The 22,712-nt window shown below is 53.0% G+C and overlaps 1 protein-coding gene and 1 long non-coding RNA gene across 5 annotated transcripts in view; one reads left to right on the top strand and one right to left on the bottom strand.

Annotated features, from left to right (window-relative positions):
• The window catches only part of PDE2A (phosphodiesterase 2A), a 100,039-nt gene extending 87,060 nt beyond the window's left edge, over positions 1 to 12,979 (top strand). For all 4 annotated transcript variants that reach the window (XM_001174746.7, XM_009423716.5, XM_508624.8 and 1 more), the window contains 19 exons: positions 230 to 360; positions 2,963 to 3,074; positions 3,551 to 3,590; positions 3,710 to 3,773; positions 4,196 to 4,268; positions 4,412 to 4,589; positions 4,827 to 4,939; positions 5,623 to 5,700; positions 6,549 to 6,671; positions 7,168 to 7,238; positions 7,636 to 7,758; positions 8,143 to 8,230; positions 8,492 to 8,539; positions 9,507 to 9,581; positions 9,733 to 9,832; positions 10,107 to 10,219; positions 10,602 to 10,640; positions 10,777 to 10,883; positions 11,521 to 12,979. In XM_001174746.7, the coding sequence (XP_001174746.3) occupies positions 230 to 360; positions 2,963 to 3,074; positions 3,551 to 3,590; positions 3,710 to 3,773; positions 4,196 to 4,268; positions 4,412 to 4,589; positions 4,827 to 4,939; positions 5,623 to 5,700; positions 6,549 to 6,671; positions 7,168 to 7,238; positions 7,636 to 7,758; positions 8,143 to 8,230; positions 8,492 to 8,539; positions 9,507 to 9,581; positions 9,733 to 9,832; positions 10,107 to 10,219; positions 10,602 to 10,640; positions 10,777 to 10,883; positions 11,521 to 11,731 (1,887 nt within the window). In that variant the 3' untranslated portion in view covers positions 11,732 to 12,979. The remainder of the gene's footprint in view (positions 1 to 229; positions 361 to 2,962; positions 3,075 to 3,550; positions 3,591 to 3,709; positions 3,774 to 4,195; positions 4,269 to 4,411; positions 4,590 to 4,826; positions 4,940 to 5,622; positions 5,701 to 6,548; positions 6,672 to 7,167; positions 7,239 to 7,635; positions 7,759 to 8,142; positions 8,231 to 8,491; positions 8,540 to 9,506; positions 9,582 to 9,732; positions 9,833 to 10,106; positions 10,220 to 10,601; positions 10,641 to 10,776; positions 10,884 to 11,520) is intronic.
• On the bottom strand, positions 938 to 4,214 carry LOC107967153 (uncharacterized). Its single transcript, XR_001707416.4, has 3 exons — positions 4,084 to 4,214; positions 3,360 to 3,446; positions 938 to 1,343 (listed from the first exon to the last, which is right to left on the bottom strand). It is a non-coding gene; the product is annotated as an uncharacterized LOC107967153 (long non-coding RNA).
• Positions 12,980 to 22,712: the final 9,733 nt, after the last annotated feature.

The following is a 22,712-nucleotide window of genomic DNA, read 5'->3' as shown; positions in this document are numbered from 1 at the left end:
AAGAGGAGACCCCACTGCCAGCCCCTAGAGCCAGGGTCTCTGTTACAGAGCAGCCTAGGAATGGGGCAGATAAGACCTGGGGACTTTCTACTGTCCCATCTCCATGACACAGAGCTTCCAGCCTTGCATGAGTCCCTTAGAACTGCCTGTTGCAAAATGTGATGGAGGGCTGGAGGAGGGAAGCATACTGCGCCCTGCTTCCCTGCCCTGACTTGCCTCGCCTTTGCAGGAGGATGTACAACAGCTGCAGAGCATGTTGGGCTGTGAGCTGCAGGCCATGCTCTGTGTCCCTGTCATCAGCCGGGCCACTGACCAGGTGGTGGCCTTGGCCTGCGCCTTCAACAAGCTAGAAGGAGACTTGTGAGTCTTTGTGGGATGATGCAGATCAGGAGATGTCACTGAGAGGCTGGCTAGGGCTCCACTAGGGTAACAATGTGGGATGGGTACTGGGCAGGGGCTACTGTCTCAGCAGCAGTGGGTTGAACAGTGTGTTAGTGCAAGAGAATGAAAGTCATGTTGAGGTCCAAGCTAGTTCCTCTTCTCTTCTCCCACTTCCTGAAGTTTGGGTAATCTGCTCTTGGGGTATTGGGCTCCCTCCCTTGCCATCCCTGTTTTTGCATTACTGCTATAAACTGCTAGATGGAGGGGTGGGTGTGCTCTGGGTTGGATGAACCCTCTGGGACCCACAAAGCATCATCAACACAGTGGACAGTGGCTAAAGGGAATATGCTTGGGGACTGGGAAAAGCTGTGGATCTTTTGAGCCCCTGACAGGGCAGCTATAAAAATGATACACAAAAATCTCTTTTTTTGTGGGCAGGGCACAGTGGACAGGAAAGCAGGCTTGGAGGCTTAGTTGGGAAGGATATCTCGAGAACTGAGGACAAACCTGGGGTCTAGAAATGGTGTCATAAATAAATTTCATATCCTACACCAACTCATAAACAGGCAGTAGGTGCCTGAATTTTATTGCAAATGGATCTTAGTTCAGGGAGAAACAGTGCTGCGTCTGATGAGCCATTTCTGTCCTGGGTGCAGGTTCACACTTGGGCTGGCAGGATGAGCAGTTTGTGCTGCATCACATAGGTGGGGAGAAGTAGACAGATGAGGGGCTGAGTCCTGATGCAAAGAGATGCTGATAGGATGCTGGCCTCTGGAGTCCAAGCAAACAGGCTGGGTTTCAGGGCCTGGAGCTCCTGCAGGAGGTGGACACTAGAGAGCCTGGGACTAGGTAGGTGTCAGAGCCCGGGCCTGAGGTCTGCTGGGGTAGGGTGGAGATCCAGGAGTCCTAGGTCTGAGCTGCAGAACCTACCAGCATGGAACTGTGTTGACAGTTGGGTGGGCCTGGAGAAACAAAGATAGGGGCAAGGCAGAATCAGCTGAGGCAGGGAGAATGTGGGATTGGTGGCATTTGGAACTTGTGGGCATCCTAATGGTGGGAGAATTTATGCCATTCAGCAAACAAATATAGAGCACTTAATGTTGCCATCCCAGTGCTGACCAGATGGCCTTGGGAAGGCCTTTGGGGAAGGGAAGGTAGAGTGAATGGGGGTCCAGCAGGAGCCATGACCTCTTGCTGCTGGCTGTGAGATTGGGTTCTAGGATGGCCCCAGAGCTGGAGAAGAGGTGGTATCAGCAGGAAATAAGGATGGGGCCTTGGTGGCAGCTTTGCGGCCCAGGGCAGGGGCAGGGCTATCTCTGGGTCCTACGCATTTCAGGGAGTGAGTATTGAATGACTGCATGAGCCAAGGTGGGGCTCAGCTCAGTGCAGTGACTACAGAGAAGCTTCCTGAAACACAGCTAAGTAGCCAGAGAACAGGGGCTCCAGAAGCCCTTCAGCTGTGAGTGGGATGGGGCTGGTGGCAAGGCCAGGGATAGGATACAGTGACGACATTAGCAAAGACCTCCGAAGTGTTTCCTCTGTACCAGGCTCTGCACTGGGCATGGGTGATATAGTCATGGCCCCATTTCATAAGACTCGAAGCTCATTTTCAGGGCATAGAGGGAAGAGAGTGAGAAGGGTATTCTAGGCTGAGGGAACAGTGTAGAAAAAAAAGCATGAAGGTGTGAAAGAGCCCAAGGTTTTCTCAGAATGATGAGGATCTTTGTGTGGCTGAAGCTGAGAGATGTTCCGGGTTGAGGGGTGACAGGTGGGTGGGGCTAGCTGAGGGACCACAAATGTAAGAAAGGTGTGCAGACAGACCCAGGGTGGTGGGGATGGGATCTAGATCCGAATCACTGGATGGCAAGCATGAATGGGGGATGCCCCACCAGGGTGGAGCACCAAGGCCAGCCAAAAAGTGGGGAAGGGCTTAGGCAGGGACACCTCAGGGCAGCGTGATGTGGGCTAAGGCAGGCTCTTCCCATGACCCACACCATTGGTCCACCCAGCCCCATGCAGCTCCCCAGTGACAAATCGTTTGGTGGCCAGATTGAATGACGTGAGCAGGATTTGGGGCTTATCTTGTCTCACCAGAGCTAGCTCCATGAGCAGGGCAAGCAGTCCTCTCCACACCACCACCCTAAGATTTCTGGAGGCACCGAATCAGGGCCAGCGGAGTCCAGGGAGAGTGGGGTAGTGACAGGAGCTGCACAAGATAGGGCAGTGCCACCGCCCCTCCCCAAGGCTGGAGGTGTGCCTGGGGAAGAGCAGAACACCAGCTTGAGCCCAGGCAATCTCTAGTCTGAGGGAGGAGACCCAGCTTTGGGCTGGGTAAATCCCAAATCAGAGAGGGGAGGTATGGCTCTGGTTTCAAGCATCTAAGGAGGACTGGAGCCCTCCCCTTGGGGAGCCCCCAGTCTGCAGGGTCATGGGGGTGGGAAGCTGTTCCAAGGGCCTGTGCAGTGGTTATATAGTTGGCAGGTGGGTACCCCTGTGGGCTTCTGATGGAACAGAAGTAAGGAGAGTGGGGAGAGAAGCCAGTCTTCCCTTCCCTCCTGAGTGAGCCCACCCCCTCCTCCAGGTTCACCGACGAGGACGAGCATGTGATCCAGCACTGCTTCCACTACACCAGCACCGTGCTCACCAGCACCCTGGCCTTCCAGAAGGAACAGAAACTCAAGTGTGAGTGCCAGGTGAGTGACCTGCCTTCAGCCTCTCTCGGGCACCGACTCGCCCAGTTTTCAGCCCCGAGAGCCATTCAGAAGGGAAATGCCCATGTCTTTCTGGACTGGTGGCAGCCCTTCCCCAGGTGGCTCCATAACCTCATAACTTGAAGGCTTGCAGTTGCTCAGGACCCGCGCCACTGCCCGCAGGCACTGTATGTGATCGCCCTCTAGTGTTCAATATGGGCACTACAGCAACACCTAGGCAGCTAGAGCTGGCGTGAAGGCGGCTGAGACACTTAGGAGACTCCTCACCTGCACCGGGGCTATTCCCTCACTCCTTCACTTAGCAGCCAAATGATACAATTAGACACTGACAGTTCCTGGCTTGTCCGGTGAGCCCTAGGGAAGGAAGGAGAAGACCCGGGTGCTGTTGGAGGCAGGGGGTTGGATAGGGTGACCCCTGCACCCCGACCCCTCTATGATCTCCATTTCCTTCATTCCAGGCTCTTCTCCAAGTGGCAAAGAACCTCTTCACCCACCTGGGTGAGTGCACTGTTCTCTCTGCCTGGCTGTGTGTGCGCATGGGGGCTGGCATTTGCAGAGGAGAGGCGGGAGGTCTTGGCAGCCTGGTCTCACCCTGCCTGGTCTTCTCCCTTCCCCAGATGACGTCTCTGTCCTGCTCCAGGAGATCATCACCGAGGCCAGAAACCTCAGCAACGCAGAGATGTGAGTGACTCTACCCAGGGGACAGGGCGAGAGAGGCTGTGGCCTTCAGTCCCCATCATCTCCTTTCCTGCCCCACCCACTTCCCTTTCTCTGCCTTCTGCGGGACTTCATGACCTTTTGAGGGATCCTTTATTTCATGCCTGTCTCCCTCACTAGACTGTAGGCTCCAATAGCAGGGACAGGGCTGGCTTTGGATCCTCAGCTCCTATCACAGTGCCTGGCACATAGTAGGTGCTTCCAAAAAAAAAAAAAAAAAACACTTGAATGGACACGTTTCTGGAGCCAGCCAGCCCTGAGCAGAGTGTCTTACCTTGGAGCACTCCTCCCAGGCCTCGGAAATCCGGCCTTTGCCTCTTTATGAGAAGTGAGGGCGATCAGAGGGGGTTGTCAGGCCCCAGAGGACCAAACCCCTCCCTCCACAGCTGCTCTGTGTTCCTGCTGGATCAGAATGAGCTGGTGGCCAAGGTGTTCGACGGGGGCGTGGTGGATGATGAGGTGAGAGGGTGTGGAGGGAGCATGTGGCCCTAGGGGTGTCCGGGAGTCCGCCGGCGGCGCTGGGGAGCGGCCCGACGTTTAACAGTCCCCTCTGTGGCCGGGTCACTAACTTCTTCCTCTCGACTCCATCTCTGCCCCGGCAGAGCTATGAGATCCGCATCCCGGCCGATCAGGGCATCGCGGGACACGTGGCGACCACGGGCCAGATCCTGAACATCCCTGACGCATATGCCCATCCGCTTTTCTACCGCGGCGTGGACGACAGCACCGGCTTCCGCACGCGCAACATCCTCTGCTTCCCCATCAAGAACGAGAACCAGGGTGCGCGTGGCGGCCCGGGCGGAGGGGCGGGGCCTGCGCCGGGCGGGGCGGGTCCGAGCGAGCGGGGGTGGCAACACTTCCCCACCGCCTCCGGCGTCCCGGAGCATAAGGGAGTCGGGTTCCATGCCTGGGACGTACGTAACCTGCGGAAACTGCGAGGGCAGGTCCCGGCCGGATCCCTCCCTCCAACCGATCCCTCCCTCCACCGGTGGTTCCTTGCCCCTCTCCCTTCCCCAGAGGTCATCGGTGTGGCCGAGCTGGTGAACAAGATCAATGGGCCATGGTTCAGCAAGTTCGACGAGGACCTGGCGACGGCCTTCTCCATCTACTGCGGCATCAGCATCGCCCATGTGAGGGCGGGGGTGGGAGTGGGGTGTGGGGTGATGGGGGCGGGGCCCACGAAGGACCCTCGGTTCTTCTCCTCCGACTGACTCTCCTTGTGGGTTGATCCCTTGGTCTGGCACTCAGAGTCCCGCCGCTGGGGTGCAGCCTTCAGGACACGCTGGCCACCTCTGGGCTCAGTTTCCCATCTAAAAATTGGGCATACGATTTCCTGCCCTGTCCACTCAGCCTCCTGGGACCATGAGAAACTCCCGTTGTCAAAACCTCCTCTCTTCCCTGGAAGCAGTCTCAACCCAAGCCATGCTTTTTTGGAAGTGCTGGGTCTCGGTGTCCAGGCCTACTGGCGCTCTGGCCTGGGAATCCAGCCCCAAGGTCCCTGACATGATCCCCTCCTTGCTTCTCCTTCCCTGCCATGGGCCTTGGGCTCCATCACTGAAGCCTGGATCAGGTGTGGGGGAGTGCAAAGGGCCAGACCAAATGCTGGGAGAACTTGATGAGGAGGAACCGGCGCGGGGGTTTGGATGAAAGTGGGGGTGGGGTCTTTACTGTGGACTGGAGCTTGAAGGTTTTGACTGGGGCCAGAATGGGACAGGAAGTGGGGTGTCTTTTTGACCCCTTCATCCCAGTCCTGGGCATTGCTAAATTTTCACAGCCACCTTCCTTGAGCCCTATCTTTCCCTCTTTCCCCTAGTCTCTCCTATACAAAAAAGTGAATGAGGCTCAGTATCGCAGCCACCTGGCCAATGAAATGATGATGTACCACATGAAGGTGAGGCTTGCAGAGACCTCTGGTCCTCCTCCCAGATTCCCCAGGGACCCAGGGCCAGGCAGGGCTTCCTGATCAATCTCTACTGAGGATGAGAGGATAGGCCCAGAGCCACAGCAGGCCTCCTGCCCTCCTTAGGGGCAGCTCCCACCCCTGCTTAGAGACCTCTCCTCCAAGCTGCTTCTGAGCTCAGTCCCAAGGCTGGAAGTAGCCAGAGGAACCAGCCCAGGGAGTAATTGGTTCAGCCAGGTATTCCCCATGTTCAGGGAATAATTCCCATCTTGGGAATTACTGAGGGCTAGGAAGCTCACCCAGGACCTGTCCCCATGGCTTCCCTAGGTACAATGCCCATGCAGCCCTGGGCAGTCTTAATTGCTGATAATCTATCCCATTCCCTACCCTGGGTCACAAAAGCTGGCTTAGTTCCATGTATGTGGTAGTCGCTGTTCATTTGGACATTTCCTCTCACCTGTGTCCAAACCAGAGAGGCCCAGACCTTGTGAGTTGGATCAAAACTGTAGTAGGAAGAGTTAAGGTTAGAGAGTAGAAAGGTCTCCACAAAAGGAGGACTGCTGCCATGGTTTGGGGGTGTCATGAAGGGGTGTTGTCGATCTTTGCCAAGGTTATGCTGTTACAGATAAAGGGTGGTCACCTGCAGGGTGGCGCGTGGGGTGGGCTGCAGGGCTGTGAGGGGAGGGTGGTGATTTCCTGCCCAGTTGCAGTCCACAGCGTGGTGGCTCAACTGTGGTACATTCTGGGTGATGGATCCCCCACCTGCCATGGGAATTTGAGGGTGAAGACACCAGATGGGGTGAAGGCTGTCTTCTAATGCTCTGGCTGGTCTCCTCTAGGTCTCCGACGATGAGTATACCAAACTTCTCCATGATGGGATCCAGCCTGTGGCTGCCATTGACTCCAATTTTGCAAGTTTCACCTATACCCCTCGTTCCCTGCCCGAGGATGACACGTCCATGGTGAGTTGCTCTCCTCCACTTGACTGGCCAGGCCGAAGGTATGTAGCCAGAGGCTTAAGTTAAATGTGCATCAAGAACTTCCTGGGAAGACAGAGTCATCAAGGAAGGCTGTGGAGGGTCCCTCAGAGATGGAGGGGCTTGTAGTCTGCCATCAGGAAGCCATGGGGCCTGCCCAGGGGCTAGAGGCTGGACTGGATGATCCCAAGGGCTGCTCTTGGACCAACCATGCCCAGGGCATGTGACCTCAGGGTTTGCATCCCTCCCAACCCTGTTTTTCTAACATTTTGTGTGGGCTTGGTTTCAAGAGTTCTTAGTTCTTAGATCTCTAAAAATGCATAGCTCCGAGAATGGTTGCTTCAACTATTTTGTGGTTCTCTAGTTTAGATGTAAGCTTCTAAGACTCCAGATTTTGAGGGTGGAGCTTGAAGAAGGACCCAGGCAAGGGCCCTGTCTTGATACTGGCAGCCCCTCTGATACCTCCCTCTGCCCTCTCCAGGCCATCCTGAGCATGCTGCAGGACATGAATTTCATCAACAACTACAAAATTGACTGCCCGACCCTGGCCCGGTTCGTGCACCCACAGACAGCCCCAGTCTTCGCCTCCCTCTTTCCTCTACTGTCACATCCGTTGCCCCCGACATTCTTGAGAGGATCTCTCTAAGGATGACTGGGGAGACCCAGTCTTATGGGGGTGGGGAGGATCCATGAATGAGAAGCAATTCCTAGACACTGAACTGTCAATAAAGGCAAGAAATGAGGCAAGGCAGAGCCTGGAGGCAAGGCCGAGAGTGTGTAGCCAGAGGTTTAAGTTAGATGTGCATAGGAACTTCCTGCTAAGACAGAGTCATCAAGGAAGGCTGTGGAGGGTCCCTCAGGGATGGAGGGGACATGTAGTTTGCCATCATGGGGCCGTGATGGAGGAGGAGAGGCTGAGGCCCCTCTTCTGCCCTCTTCCCTCCCCCAGGTTCTGTTTGATGGTGAAGAAGGGCTACCGGGATCCCCCCTACCACAACTGGATGCACGCCTTTTCTGTCTCCCACTTCTGCTACCTGCTCTACAAGAACCTGGAGCTCACCAACTACCTCGAGTGAGTGGCTGCATCTCCCCCACATCTGGCAGCCACTGGGGTCCCCTTCCCTGGGACAGGGAAGCACCCCCTGTGTGTCAGGCACTTTACACACACTGCCTTATGGGATCTTCTTAGCCCCAGGGGACTAGAGGGGAAGGCTGCGAGCCCCATCTTCCAGGAGGGGCTTGCTCACAGCCAAGCAGCTAGTGAAGACTGAGCCTGATTTAAACCCGGGTCTGCTGGGCTCCAAACCAGTGCTTCTTTCCAGGAAGGGAGCCCAGGTGTTCCAACCTCCTGTCCCAGTGGCTCCTGGGCATGTCATCTCCTGTCTGTCCTCTTGGGGATTTAGGGAGGGAACTGTGGGCTGACCTCTTTTTTTTCTCCTTTCTGCCTCTCAACCAGGGACATCGAGATCTTTGCCTTGTTTATTTCCTGCATGTGTCATGACCTGGACCACAGAGGCACAAACAACTCTTTCCAGGTGGCCTCGGTGAGACCCTGCCCTGCTCACAGTGGGGACCCTCCATGGGGTGTCTGGGAGTCTCATCCTCTCCCAGCCTGAAGATGGGTGGGAGCGAGTGAGACCAGGAGCCAGGTTTAGACACAGGAGGAGGTTCCCCCAGGGTTTGCCCCTGGCTCTGAGATAGGGAGGAGGGGAGAAAGGTGGAAGGGCAGGACACTGCTCAGCCTAAAGCAGTGGCACTTGGATCCGGATGTGAGGAGTGACCGCAGTTTTCCTGGGCTTTTCCAGAAATCTGTGCTGGCTGCGCTCTACAGCTCTGAGGGCTCCGTCATGGAGGTATCACTCTTCTGTCCCACCCCGTCCTTCTTCCCCTTTAAGGCCAGTGACTTGCAAAGTTATGACCCAGCTCCTCCTATTCCCAAACCATGCTCTCCAGACAGGCTGCGAGAGCTGCAGCCACACCTAGGACATGTCTGGCTCATTTTCCTGGAGTGGGCTTGGAAGGGTGCAGGTGCGGATGATAGCAAGGATTTGTGTTCAGCGTGTTTCCCTTTGGCTGCCTGGGAACACCCCATTCAGCCCCCTCCTGCCAAGCTTGGGATGGGCTCCACTCCCATCACTTAGCGTCACCTTAGATTGTTTGGTTTGGGTCTGCTTACCTCCTCGTGCACAAGGTCTGAGCCATTTCTGAGTTCCCTGCACTTGGCACAGGGCTTGGCACAGAGTAGGAGACACATTTCCAAGGTCACCTTGCCTCATGCTGCTTCCCACAACACCCCTCCAGAGGCTGCCCCTGCTTGCACACCCCCAGAGACGAGGTTCTCTGTCTCTCTCCCAGGAGGCCTGGTGGCAGTGCTGGTTCTGCCCTCTGCCCCCCTGAGATAAGCTGCTCCTTTTCTGAGTGACAGCCCTTCAGCATCCGGAAACGGGGGCCTTGCCCTTGCCTCATCACTGCCTCTCCTTGTCAGCAAACAAATGTGTTCTGCATGATTTAGTGTCTAGGACTCCAAAGGATCATTTCCAAAATGTTCCAGCTTTCAGGGACCCCAGAGCTTACCTTGTTGGGTCCCTGCATGTGACAGCTGAGGAGTCTGAGGCTCAGAGTGGTCTAGGCACTCGCCCTGGGTCACACAGAGGGTTGAAACAGAGCTCAGAAAGGGAACTGGGGCCCCTGACTCCCCCTTTCTGACTGCTCTGCTGACCTGGGGGCTGGAGCTGGACCGGGCCCTGCTTCCTCTCTTGGGGTCAGTGGTAAGGGAGCCCATCTGCCCCAGCCGGGCCCCCATCACTCCTCTCCCCCCAGAGGCACCACTTTGCTCAGGCCATCGCCATCCTCAACACCCACGGCTGCAACATCTTTGATCATTTCTCCCGGAAGGTGATGGGATTGGGGGTGGGGGTGGGGATTGAGGGGGAGCTGGGAGCTGGCTGGAGGTGGGAGAAGGAGCCAAGGAGTGGAGGCTCACTGGGATGGGCAAATGGGTGGGGGTGTCCAGTAGGAGGGCATGACACCCCTGCCCTCGCCTCAGGACTATCAGCGCATGCTGGATCTGATGCGGGACATCATCTTGGCCACAGACCTGGCCCACCATCTCCGCATCTTCAAGGACCTCCAGAAGATGGCTGAGGGTGACTGCTGTTAGCCCCAGTCCTTGGGGCTGGGGAGGAACAACCAGGGGAAGGATTTGCCAGGGGAGCATTCCCAGGGTGCAGACCCATCCCCTGCAACATCAACCCTTCTCTGGCTGCACGGCCCCCCGCAGGCAGACCCAGCACTGGCCCCTTGGCTCCCATCAAGGGCGCCCAATTCCCTGGACCGCTCTGGGTTGGGCCCTGGGAGCCTTGTCCTCAGAAGGGCAAAGAGGCTGAGCCCCGCTCCTTGACCCTATCCTCCCCTCAACAGTGGGCTACGACCGAAACAACAAGCAGCACCACAGACTTCTCCTCTGCCTCCTCATGACCTCCTGTGACCTCTCTGACCAGACCAAGGGCTGGAAGACTACGAGAAAGATCGCGGTAGGTGTAGTCCTCCCTGGGAAGGCACAGGCTGCCCACCCTGCCCAGCTTTGGGTGCCCCCTGCGCCTGAATACCCTCTCTCTGCTCAGCTCAGCCTGGCTGTGTTCTGGGGAGACAGAAACCTAGACCATCTCAGGGTGACAAATGGAGACTCAGAGAGGGGAACAGACCTAGCAAGTCAGTGGCTGGTGGAAGGTGGGCCCCAACCCAGCCACTCCCTGCCTGAGGCCATCCCACTGCCAAGCTGGGGCTGGTGGGGATGGCTCCTGAGCTGGGACTGAATCCCTGGGACTCAGTTTTCTCTCCTGGGAACGGGCTGTCAGAGGAGCTTGGGTGGATGTATCCTACATAGAGGATGTGATGAGAGTGTTGGCCTTTCAGGAGCTGATCTACAAAGAATTCTTCTCCCAGGGAGACCTGGTATGTGTGGAGTGACCCCAGGATGTCCAGGTTGGGGGAGGGTTCCTGGCCTGGGACAGGGAGGGCTTGAACTAGCCTGACCCTGGTACCCGATGGAGGAATGAGAGGGACAGGCCTGACGACTCGATGCCTGCAGGAGAAGGCCATGGGCAACAGGCCGATGGAGATGATGGACCGGGAGAAGGCCTATATCCCTGAGCTGCAAATCAGCTTCATGGAGCACATTGCAATGCCCATCTACAAGTGAGTGAGCTCATGGGGACAAGCTGCAACCTGCACAGAGAGGGTAGGCTGGAGTGGGGACATCACAGCAAACACAGGTGCTGAGATTGGCCTGGCCCAGCTCCAACTGATTCATCCCCTTGCCTCTGGGCACAACTGTCTCCCGCTGTGCCCCTCAGTGGGTCCTTCACTTCATCCTTGGTCCCCAGTGGAAAGAGACCATCATGCTTTCCTAGGTGTCCTCCTCTGTCTCACATTCTTGTGGAAGTTCTTGTTTTTTTTGAGATGGAGTCTCACTCTGTTGCCCAGGCTGGAGTGCAATGGCACGATCTTGGCTCACTGCAACCTCCCCCTCCTGGGTTCAAGCGATTCTCCTGCCTCAGCCTCCCAAGTAGCTGGGATTACAGGCATGCACCACTACACCCAGCTAATTTTGTATTTTTAGTAGAGATGGGGTTTCACCACTTTGGTCAGGCTGATCTTGAACGCCTGACTTCAGGTGATCCACACACCTCGGCATCTCTGAGTGTTGGGATTACAGGCGTGAGCTACCGTACCTGGCCCTTGTGGAAATTCTATTTGTTATGTAGCCCTAGTCTTTCTTGCTGCCCATGGTCTGATTTCTGGCCTCTCGCCCTCTGCCCCCATGCACCCGCAGGCTGTTGCAGGACCTGTTCCCCAAAGCGGCAGAGCTGTACGAGCGCGTGGCCTCCAACCGTGAGCACTGGACCAAGGTGTCCCACAAGTTCACCATCCGCGGCCTCCCAAGTAACAACTCGCTGGACTTCCTGGATGAGGAGTACGAGGTGCCTGATATGGATGGCACTAGGGCCCCCATCAATGGCTGCTGCAGCCTTGATGCTGAGTGATCCCCTCCAGGGACACTTCCCTGCCCAGGCCACCTCCCACAGCCCTCCACTGGTCTGGCCAGATGCACTGGGAACAGAGCCACGGGTCCTGGGTCCTAGACCAGGACTTCCTGTGTGACCCTGGACAAGTACTACCTTCCTGGGCCTCAGCTTTCTCGTCTGTATAATGGAAGCAAGACTTCCAACCTCACGGAGACTTTGTAATTTGTTCTCTGAGAGCACAGGGGTGACCAATGAGCAGTGGGCCCTACTCTGCACCTCTGACCACACCTTGGCAAGTCTTTCCCAAGCCATTCTTTGTCTGAGCAGCTTGATGGTTTCTCCTTGCCCCATTCCTGCCCTACCAGATCTTTGCTCCTTTCCCTTTGAGGACTCCCACCCTTTGGGGTCTCCAGGATCCTCATGGAAGGGGAAGGTGAGACATCTGAGTGAGCAGAGTGTGGCATCTTGGAAACAGTCCTTAGTTCTGTGGGAGGACTAGAAACAGTCCTCCCTCAGGGCGAAGGCCCCCTGAGGACCACTACTATACTGACGGTGGGATTGGGACCTGGGGGATACAGGGGCCCCGGGAGGAAGCTGCTGGAGGGGCAGCTCAGTGCTCTGCAGAGAGGGGCCTCGGGGAGAAGCAGGATGGGATTGATGGGCAGGAGGGATCCCTGCACTGGGAGACAGGCCCAGGTATGAATGAGCCAGCCATGCTTCCTCCTGCCTGTGTGACGCTGGGCGAGTCTCTTCCCCTGTCTGGGCCAAACAGGGAGGGGGTAAGACAATCCATGCTCTAAGATCCATTTTAGATCAATGTCTAAAATAGCTCTATCGCTCTGCGGAGTCCCAGCAGAGGCTATGGAATGTTTCTGCAACCCTAAGGCACAGAGAGCCCAACCCTGAGTCTCTCAGAGGCCCCCTGAGTGTTCCCCTTGGCCTGAGCCCCTTCCCCATTCCTGCAGCCAGTGAGAGACCTGGCCTCAGCCCTGGCAGGGCTCTCTCTTCAAGGCCATATCCACCTGTGCCCTGGGGCTTGGGAGACCCCATAGGGCCGGGACTCTTGGGTCAGCCCGGCCACTGGCTTCTCTCTTTTTCTCCGTTTCATTCTGTGTGCGTTGTGGGGTGGGGGAGGGGGTCCACCTGCCTTACCTTTCTGAGTTGCCTTTAGAGAGATGCGTTTTTCTAGGACTCTGTGCAACTGTTGTATATGGTCCCGTGGGCTGACCGCTTTGTACATGAGAATAAATCTATTTCTTTCTACCAGTCCTCCCCCATGGGGCTGTTTGCAGACTTTGTGCTTGGGGTGGGTGGAGGGGGGGAATAGAACTGGGAGAGGCAAACGCCCTTTGGAACTCCATGGCTTCCAGGGTCCTCCACCCTTGGTGCCTAGCCCCCCTTCTGGGGAAGTCATAGACCTGTTGGGGTACTCCCTAGGCCAGATCGTGGAGGCTAAGGGGTGGGTGGCAGATGAGAAGGCCTGGCCATGGAGCAGTGATGGGACATGTTGGCTGTCAGAGATTGTAGAATAGAGGGAAAACAAAGGTTGAGGCAAGCAGGCAGGCTGCCTGGAGGAGGTAGCCTGGAGCTTGTCCTAGACCCTCTCAGCGCTGGCCTGCCCTGGTCATGAGTGCCCATACGGCGAGGGCCTGGGCCTCTGAACTCTGTTTCTAGCTGCAGTGATGCCTGGCTGTGTCCCAGGAAGTCCCACATCCCAGTTGCTCTGAGTCCTGCCGAAGGGGCACCCCTGAGTCAGACTCCACACCAGATCCAGCCCCGGGTTGTGTCTGAGGAGTTGTGTCTGTTCCTCTGCATGAGAGTGTTTACTTCCACCCAGTCCAAGATGGGCAGACTGCAGGTTGGGGCTACGCGGAGGCTCTGCCTGGCACAGTCTCCAGACCCTGTCCCCGACTTGCCTACCCCCCTCTGAGCTCCTCTCCCTGTTCATCTCTTCCTGGTCAGTAAAGGTTGATGTGTTAAGAGGGTGGGCACTGGGGTCTCCTTTCTTGGTGGGAGCAGGAAGGAGATGGACAGGGCCATCCTGTGACCATCAGCCATTGCCAGCTTTGCCTTTGGGACCACAGAGCCCATCTGCTTCCTCTGCAGCTCCCCCTGCCCCACTAGCCTGTCTGGGTTTGGAATCTGCTCCTCTGGCTGAATGGTCTCCAGGTTTCCAGCTTCCCTTAGCGTCATGGGGCTCCAGGCTCCTCCCATTCCCAGCTCCTGCTGTGGGCTCCCCAAGTCCATCTCTATCCTCTCACAGCACAGGACCCAGGCTTGGCCAGTGGGTCCCCAGGTGGGGGTGGGAGTGGTCAGTTTGTGGCCCACGGCCAATAAGAGTTGGCTATTCTAATGGTGCCTGGCTGACCCCAGGGTCACTGTGGGCTGATGTAGCTGCTCTTCTGCCTGACCCCTGACCCTGGGTGTGTGTGCGTGTTCCTCTTCCACAACTCTTCAGGCAAGGAGGACCTTGACCCTGCATCTGTCTGTCCCCAGCCCAGCCCTCCTTTGAGGCTCATGCTGTGACACATCCCTGTTTTTCACCAAATGGAGGGAACAACCACAGATATTTCCTTGTACATGCAGGACCCTGTGCTAGGGCTGAGGGCTTTGTCTTTGTCCTGGTCTGGAAAGTCTCACAGTTTGATTGGAGAGCTAGATCTAAACTCAGATGCAGGCCATGACAACGCTGTGGGGTGCCCGGCCATGGGGCTCCAGGCAGGATCATAACCCTGAGAACAACAATGAGGTTTGAAAGATGAGCAGATGTTGTTTATAGGCAAAAGGGGACAGGCACTCCTGGTAGAAGAAACTGCTTTTGCAAAGGCCTCGAGAACAGAAGGGACTGGCAGGTGGAGGAGCTGAGAGATGGAGGAGGAGGCAAGGCCAGATCCTGAAGGGCCTTAAATGCCAGGTTGTGGAGTTTGGCTTTATTCTGTGGGCAGTGGAGAACCAGAGAAAGGTTTTCAGTAGGAGAGTGACTCAGAAGTGCATTTTAGAAAGATCCCCCTGGAGAGCAGGGAAGTGACTGCAAGGGGAGAGGGTGGGCAGGGATTATTCTATGGGTGACGTGCTGTGCCCTGGGCTGGGCGAGGAGAGGAATTCAGGAGATGCTAGGTTGGCAGAACATGGTGAGCAGTGGGTCAGGGGATGCAGAGGGAGGACTTGGAGGGGCCCTGGGAGGTGGGGTCTATGCCACTCCATGAAGAGCTGTGGGGGCTGTGTTCAGCATCACCCTCACCCGCAACAGGTATTGGGTGGAGCCTCTGGCAGGGGTGAGCTCCCTGCAAAGGTGAGCAAAACAGCTATCTGAGGATGCCCAGGGAGGAGAGGTGGGAGGAAGGGAGAGAGGACAGATGGGAGGAGGCTCTGCACAGAGCCTGAGGACAGCCCTCACCAGGTTACAGAACACAAGGCTTGACCCCATTGGCTTCCTGTAGCTGTCCTGCTCTCCCAACTTAATGGTTTCATTTTGCATTTTATTTAAATTTCACAATGATTCTAGCAGATACCATTAGTCTATTCTGCAGCCAAGTTGTCTAAGGTTTGGAGAGGTTAAGTAATGCACCAAGGTTAGGATTTGAGCCCTACCTGTCTGATTCCCCTCCGAGAGCTGTCTGATTCCTTTCTCCTCCTCTGGGATAGGGGAGGGAGACTCAGAAGGACGGGGTCCCCATCTTCAGTCTTTGCAAGACTATTGTAGGGCATTGGGATGGTGAGCACAAAGTGGGTTGAGGCCCCAGAGAAAGAGCTGAGAGCTGGGATCAACTGTGTGTGTGCACGTGTGTGTCTGTGTGTGTGTGAGTTGGAGTAGGGGGCAGGGAGAAAAGAGTGGGGTGGTGGTGGCTTGTAGTGCAGCTCAGGGCCACCAGGTGGTGTCCAGCCCTCGCTGTCCTCACCTCCCCAGAGGTCAGAGAAGGATATGGGAGGGGGTGGGGTGGGGTGAGGGGGACGCGGTGGGGACGGGGGGGACGGTGGTTGGTAGTCTCACTCCTGTCCATTCACCTACAGGTTGAGTATCCCTTATCCAAAATGCTTGGGGCCAGAAGTGTCTCAGATTTAAGATTTTTTTCGGATTTTGGAATATTTGCATATACATAATGAGATATCTTGGGAATGAGACCCCAGGCTAAACAGGAAATTCATTTATGTTTTATATACACACAGCCTGAAGCAGTTTTATATAATATTTTGAATAATTTTATGCATGAAACAAAGTTTGTGCACATTGAAGCAAGTGTGGAATTTTCCACTTGTGGCATTATGTCAGTGCTAAAAAATGTTTTAGATTTTGGAGCATTTTGGATCTCAGAACTTTGCATTAGGAATTGAGGACTAAGTCTGATATTCTGTCTTACCTAGATTCCTACCTAAGAGGTCTAGGAAGTCATGCCCTACAAACCATACATTCTCATCAGATGGGTTTTATTTGACCCTATATGTTGTGATTTACTTTTCAATCCGACTCTGGCATAACATTATGAGACAAGGAAAAAAATATTTAACCCCAAAATATATTTCCGTGCCATACCTTGAAATTGCCCTGCAAAGTCTCTTGTGGGAAAAATCCACATTCTATAGAGATTCCCCTTCTGCCTTTGTTTTCCTTCCTTTCTTTCCAGATCCAGGAGATAATCAACTAAGTAAGAGCCAGGCACCCTTTTAAGTCCGATAAGAGACAATTTACAACTTGCTCTGTCTGAAGTCTGCTATCTGAGAGCTTCCTCTGCACAATAAAACTTGGTCTCTATAATCCTTTATCTTTAAACTGAACATTCCTTTCTATGGATCCCAGGTCTTTAGACAAACTCAAACAATTGTCAACCAGAAAATGTTTAAATTTACCTATAGCCTGGAAGCCCCCCGCTTTGAGTTGTTCTGCCTTTCTGAACCAAATCAATGTATTTCTTATATGTATTTGATTGATGTCTCATACCTTCCTAAAATATATAAAACCAAGATGTACCCCGACCACCTTGGGCACATGTTCTCAGGACCTCCTGAGGGCTGTGTCACAGGCCACGGTCACTCATATTTGGCTCAGAATAAATCTCTTAAAATATTTTACAGGCTGGGTGCAGTGGCTCACGCCTGTAATCCCAACACTTTGGGAGGCGGAGGTGGGTGGATCACATGAGGTCAGGAGTTCAAGACCAGCCTGACCAACATGACGAAAACCCAGTCTCTACTAAAAAATACAAAAATTAGTCGACCGTGGTGGCAGGTGCCTATAATCCCAGCTACTTGGGAGGCTGAGGCAGGGAGGATTGCTTGAACCCGGGAGGCGGAGGTTGCAGTGAGCCGAGATCGCGCCACTACACTCCAGCCTGGGCGACAGAGTGAGACTCCATCTAAAGAAAAAAAAATTTTTTTTTTACAGAGTTTGACTCTCCATCAACAGAATGCTGCACCTATATGACCCTCTCACACTCACAAACACAGAGGCATTCTCATGCTGACACATGCACACACACACATGCTCATTCTTTGACACACAGGCATGTTTACCTGCAGACTCCATACAGCCTATACCCTGTACAGTACACACCCATACAGACTCCACAGGGAAAATGGAAACTGTTTCTCGGAGGCCTCCAGCCTGTATAGCTGTTCTCTGAACAGAACTGAGGCCCATCAGTTCTACCTTAGTGAGATCCCTGGAGGTGGTACCTGCCTGATGAGCGGTCTCCCTCTGCAGAACGGTCCCTGGGAAGGCAGAGCCAGCCTTGCGTGTGAACAGGGATAGGCAGAAATGATGCTTCCCTCACCCCTTCTCTGTGCAGGAAATAACTACTAGAGAGCATTGCAAGGCTTGGTGCTGTGCTGGTGAGGGCGGACGTCACGACAGGGAGTGAACCCAGACCATGAAGGGGGCTTCCTGGAGGAGGGTGAGGTGAGGCAGGTCTTGGAGTTTGGATGAGGAGGACGGGAAAGGACTTGAGGACATTGCAGATAGACCAGGAAGGCAGGCTGGGAGGTGAGGAGGTGCAGGAGGCTGTGCTTCTCGGGGCTCAGTCTCCTTGAGACAGGGGTGGGACTGAGGGGTGGATTGGTTGGGGGTGTGCTGAGGAAGGATGGTGAGTAGATGCTATTTTCATAACCTTGGTTGCAGTCTCTTGGGAGGGTGCCAAGTCCAGGCAGGTGAAGGAGTTGAAGGTCTCCTCCGAGCAGGAGCTAAGCCCTCCCCCTCTAGTCTTAGTTTTTCTGTCCATAAACTGGAATGATGAACCCCGCTGGAGGTGGTGAGGGTCGGGGGCAGAGCAGAGCAGCCATTATGCTCAAGACAGGCTCTGGACTGCACCTGGGGAGAGAAGGGAGAATCAGGGTTGGGGCGGGAATGAAGGAAGGGGCATGGGAAATCAGGGGAGGAGGCAGCATGGGTGGTGTGGGAGGATCAAGGATGTCAGGGCAGGCCTCTTACCTGACTGAGGTTTGCACTCCTGGGTTCCCTGTCCTGAAACACAAAGCAAGAGTTGTCCCCATACAGCGAATCCCTGCTCTTCAGCACTCTTTGCAATGCCTCTGGGCTTTCCTTTCTATCCTGGCAGGATGAGCATTGGGATTCCTCACTGGTCTTAGTTTTCCTGTCCATTAACTTGAAGGATGAACCCACTGGAGGCTTTCAGGATACAGAAGATGTTCTGAGAGGAAGGCTGCCCTGTGTCTGGGCAGCTGTGTGGGAATGAAGTCTGATAGACGGCACAGCCAGATTTTTCTCTGAGGGAATACCAAGATCAGTCCATACAGGAAACAAAGCACAACATCAAGTTTGGGGACTGGTGGGTCAGATGTGAGAATGGGAGGTGTGGCAACATCCTGCCAAGATGGCTGCCACTCTCAATCCCTAAATCACCCCTGGGAGAACTACAGAACTGATTGGGATGCATAGGATTCTAGGAAAAGACAACAGTGTTATAGCCCAACGAGTTCTTCTTGCCTGCTGCCCAGAAAGACCAATGCACTGAGAACAGCAGGTGCTGCAGCAAAGAAAGAGTTTAATAATCACAGGGCCAGCCAAGGACAGGAGATGTTTCTCAAATCTGCCGTCCTGAGAATTTGGAGGCTAGGGTTTATTAAGTATAGTTTGGTGGGCAGGGGACTAGGAAATGGGGAATGCTGATTGGTTGGGTTGAAGAAGAAATCACAGGGAGTTGAAGCTGTCTTCTTGCACTGAGTCAGTTCCTGGGTGGGGGTCACAGGACTGGTTGAGTCAGTTTCCTGACGTAGGTTACTGGTCTGGGTGGTAACATCTGGTTCCTCAGAATGCAAGGTCTGAAAAATATCTCAAATACCGGTCTTAGGTTTTACAATAGTGGTGTTATCTATAGGAGCAATTGGGGAGGTTAAAAATCTTGTGACCTTTGGCTTCATAACTTCTAAGCCATAATTCTAAACTTATGGACAATTTGTTAGTTTTATAAAGTTTTATAAAGGCAGTTTTGGTCCCCTTGCAAAAAGGGGGTTAGTTTCAGGAAGAGGCTATCATCATTTGTTGTTGTTGTTGTTGTTGTTGTTGTTTGAGACGGAGTCTTGCTCTGTCGCCCAGGCTGGAGTGCAGTGGCACGATCTCGGCTCACCGCAAGCTCTGTCTCCCGGGTTCACGCCATTCTCCTGCCTCAGCCTCCTGAGTAGCTGGGACTACAGGTGCCCGCCACCATGCCCAGCTAATTTTTTGTATTTTTAGCAGAGATGGGGTTTCACCGTGTTAGCCAGGGTGGTCTCAATCTCCTGACCTCATGATCTGCCTGCCTCGGCCTCCCAAAGTGCTGGGATTACAGGTGTCAGCCACCGCACCCAGCCTCATTTTTGTTTTAAAATTAAACTATAAACTAAATTCCTCCCATAGTTAGCTTGGCCTGTGCCCAGGAATGAGCAGACGATGTGCTTGTGAGGTTAGAAGGAAGATTCAGTCAGCTGTGACAGATTTCTCTCACTATCATTCTCAGTTTCTCACTTAATTTTTCCACGGCAGCCTGGGGTGCGCTGGGAGCAGGGAGAGATAAAAGTGAGAACTGGGTTGGAGAGGAGTGCTTGGACAGTCACTGCCTCCCATTTCACCTGTGCACAAACTCCTGATGTGAGTTGATTCAGTGAGGAGGGGCCAGCCAGGTCCCCGTGGGCATCATCCTAGCACTTTCTCTCCCCAGTCCCTAGGATGGGTGGCTCACAATCCAGGGAGATGCCTAGGGCTACTTCTCTTCTAGATATTCCAGTCAGAGGAGGCTCCAGCAGAAGGGAGTGTCCAGCTGTGGCTGTGGGGTGCCTGGGCCTCACATCTTGTCCTCGCCTTGGTCAGGACCCAGCACAGATTAGGATGCTGCCTTCAGCTCATTCCCAGCACATATTTCCAATCCGAGTCACGCTGCCCTGAGGGAAACATTGGTCCACAGGTCAAAAGAATACAACTAAAAGAAAGAAAACAGGTCAGGCACTGTGGCTCACTCCTGTAATCCCAGCACTTTGGGAGGCTGAGGTGGGCGGATCACGAGGTCAGGAGATCGAGACCACCCTGGCTAACACGGTGAAACCCCGTCTCTACTAAAAGTACAAAAAAAAAATTAGCCGGGTGTGGTGGCGGGCGCCTGTAGTCCCAGCTACTCAGGAGGCTGAGGCGGGAGAATGGCGTGAACCCAGGAGGCGGAGCTTGCAGTGAGCAGAGATGGTGCCACTGCACTCCAGCCTAGGCGACAGAGTGAGACTGTCTAAAAAAAAAAAAAAAAGAGAGAGAGAGAAAAGAAAGAAAACCAAACAACACAGACAAATCAGGCAGACTTTAACAGATGGGTCCAGAATGTAAAATAAATGCTTTAAATTTCCCTAAAGAGATAAGGGAAGATATTAGCAACATGAAGTAAGAACAAGAAATCATTCAAAAAGAACCATTTGAGACCAGCCTGGGCAACATAGCAAGACCCTGTCTCTCCAAAAAAAAAAAAAATACCCAAATTGGCTGGGTGTGGTAGTATACACCTGTATAGTCCCAGCTCCTCGGTAGGTTGAGGTGGGAGGATCGCTTGAGCCCAGGAGGTCGAGACTGCAGTGAGCCATGATTGTGCCACTGCACTCCAGCCTTGGTAACAGAACAAGATCCTGTCTCCAAAAATACAAAGCAATAAAACAAACAAAAAAAGAGCCAAGTAGAAGTATCAGGGATGAAAAGATTATAGTTGGAATAAAGAAGGGAACAGATGAGAAGAGCAGGGAGGATTCAACTGAAGAGAGAAATAGTGAACTTTGAGGATCAGCTGGACAAACTCTTGATAAAGGCGGTTGGAAAGGGATCAAGAAATAGAAGGTATACGAGAAAATAAAATATAAGAGATGTGGAGGATAGAAGTAGAAATGCCAACATCCAGGCAATAGATATCCCAGATGAAAGGATAAACAAATTGGAGGAAATATTTATAGAAACAGTGGACATAAATATACTATATTAAAAAATTGAAAGACCTAAAATTTAAAGGGATCTGAGAGTTGTCAATCATGGGAGATAAGGACAAACTTCCAACCAGTTGCATTATTTCATAAATTTAACACTACCAATGCAAAGAGAAAATTCCAAAAACTTCCAGAGAGAAAATGCAGGTCACCTAAAAAGGAGAATGAACCAGGTTATCATCAGAGTTCCTAACAGTATTCACTGCTGGTTGGAATGGATAAAGATGGGACAGTCAAAGACTGTATATACACATCCCCTACATGCAACAGAGAATATACAATTTTCTGCACATACAGAGTATTTGAAAAATTGACCATCTGTTACAGGGATCTGCAACCCCCAGGCCATGGACCAGTCCCAGTCCCTGGCCTGTTAGAAACCAGGCCATACAGCAGGAGGTGAGTAGCAGGCAAGCAAGCGAAGCTTCATCTGTATTTACAGCCTCTCTCCATTGCTCGCTAATATTACCGCCTGAGCTCCATCTCCTGTCGGATCAACAGCGGCATTAGATTCTCATAGGAACGCAAACCCTATTGCGAACTGGGCATGCGAGGGATCTAAGTTGCACACTCCTTATGAGAAGCTAATGCCTGATGATCTGTCACTGTCTCCCATCACCCCTAGATGGAACTGTCTAGTTGCAGGAGAACAAGCTCAGGGCTCCCACTGATTCTACATTCTGGTGAGTTGTGTAATTATTTCATTATATATTACAATGTAATAATAATAGAAATAAAGTGCACAATAAATGTAATGCACTTGAATCATCCTGAAACCATCCCCAACTCCTGGTTCGTGGAAAAACTGTCTTCCACAAAACCAATCCCTGGTGCCAAAATGGTTGGGTACCACTGAACTATGAGACCCCACAGAACCCTAAAGGCCCCAAAGGATCAACATGACATAATGTTTTCTGACCATAATATAATAAACATAGATATTAATAGACATTAATCACAAAAGAATGGTTAAAATGTCCATATATCTGGAAGTGATGTAGTATGTTATTAAACTACTCTTGGGTTAAAAAGAACACTATAAAGGAAATGATGAAATACTTAGAACTAGACTGTAAAAACAAATCTCCACTACATACAGTATCAACATTTATGGAATAGCCAAAACAGTACTTGGTGAAATGTATATCTTTAAATTCATTTATTGGGAAACAGAACACTAAAAATGAACTAAGCATTCAACTTAAGAGGCTGGACAAATGACAGCAAAAGAGCAAAAAGAGGAAAATTAAAATGGGTCAGAAATAAATAACCCAGAGAACATCAACAACAGCAATTAGAGATTCCCCAAACCAAAAGCTGGTTCTTTTAAAAGATTAGTAAGACTGACCTCTGATAAGACTGATCATAAAAAAAGAAAGATGTAGACATACTAAGTATAGAACAAAAGACAGACAATATTTACAGATACCAGAGGGGTTAAAAACATAAAAAAAGAGTATCATTAAAAATTACAATTTAAAAGGCCGGGTGTGGTGGCTCACACCTGTAATCCCAGCACTTTGGGAGGCCGAGGCGGGCAGATCACAAGGTCAGGAGATCG

The sequence above is a fragment of the Pan troglodytes genome, chromosome 9 (assembly GCF_028858775.2).
Source record: "Pan troglodytes isolate AG18354 chromosome 9, NHGRI_mPanTro3-v2.0_pri, whole genome shotgun sequence".
NCBI classification, from domain to species: Eukaryota; Metazoa; Chordata; class Mammalia; order Primates; family Hominidae; genus Pan; species Pan troglodytes.
The sequence above is the reverse complement of the archived record's forward strand: the minus strand, read 5'-3'. Positions and strand labels throughout refer to the sequence as shown.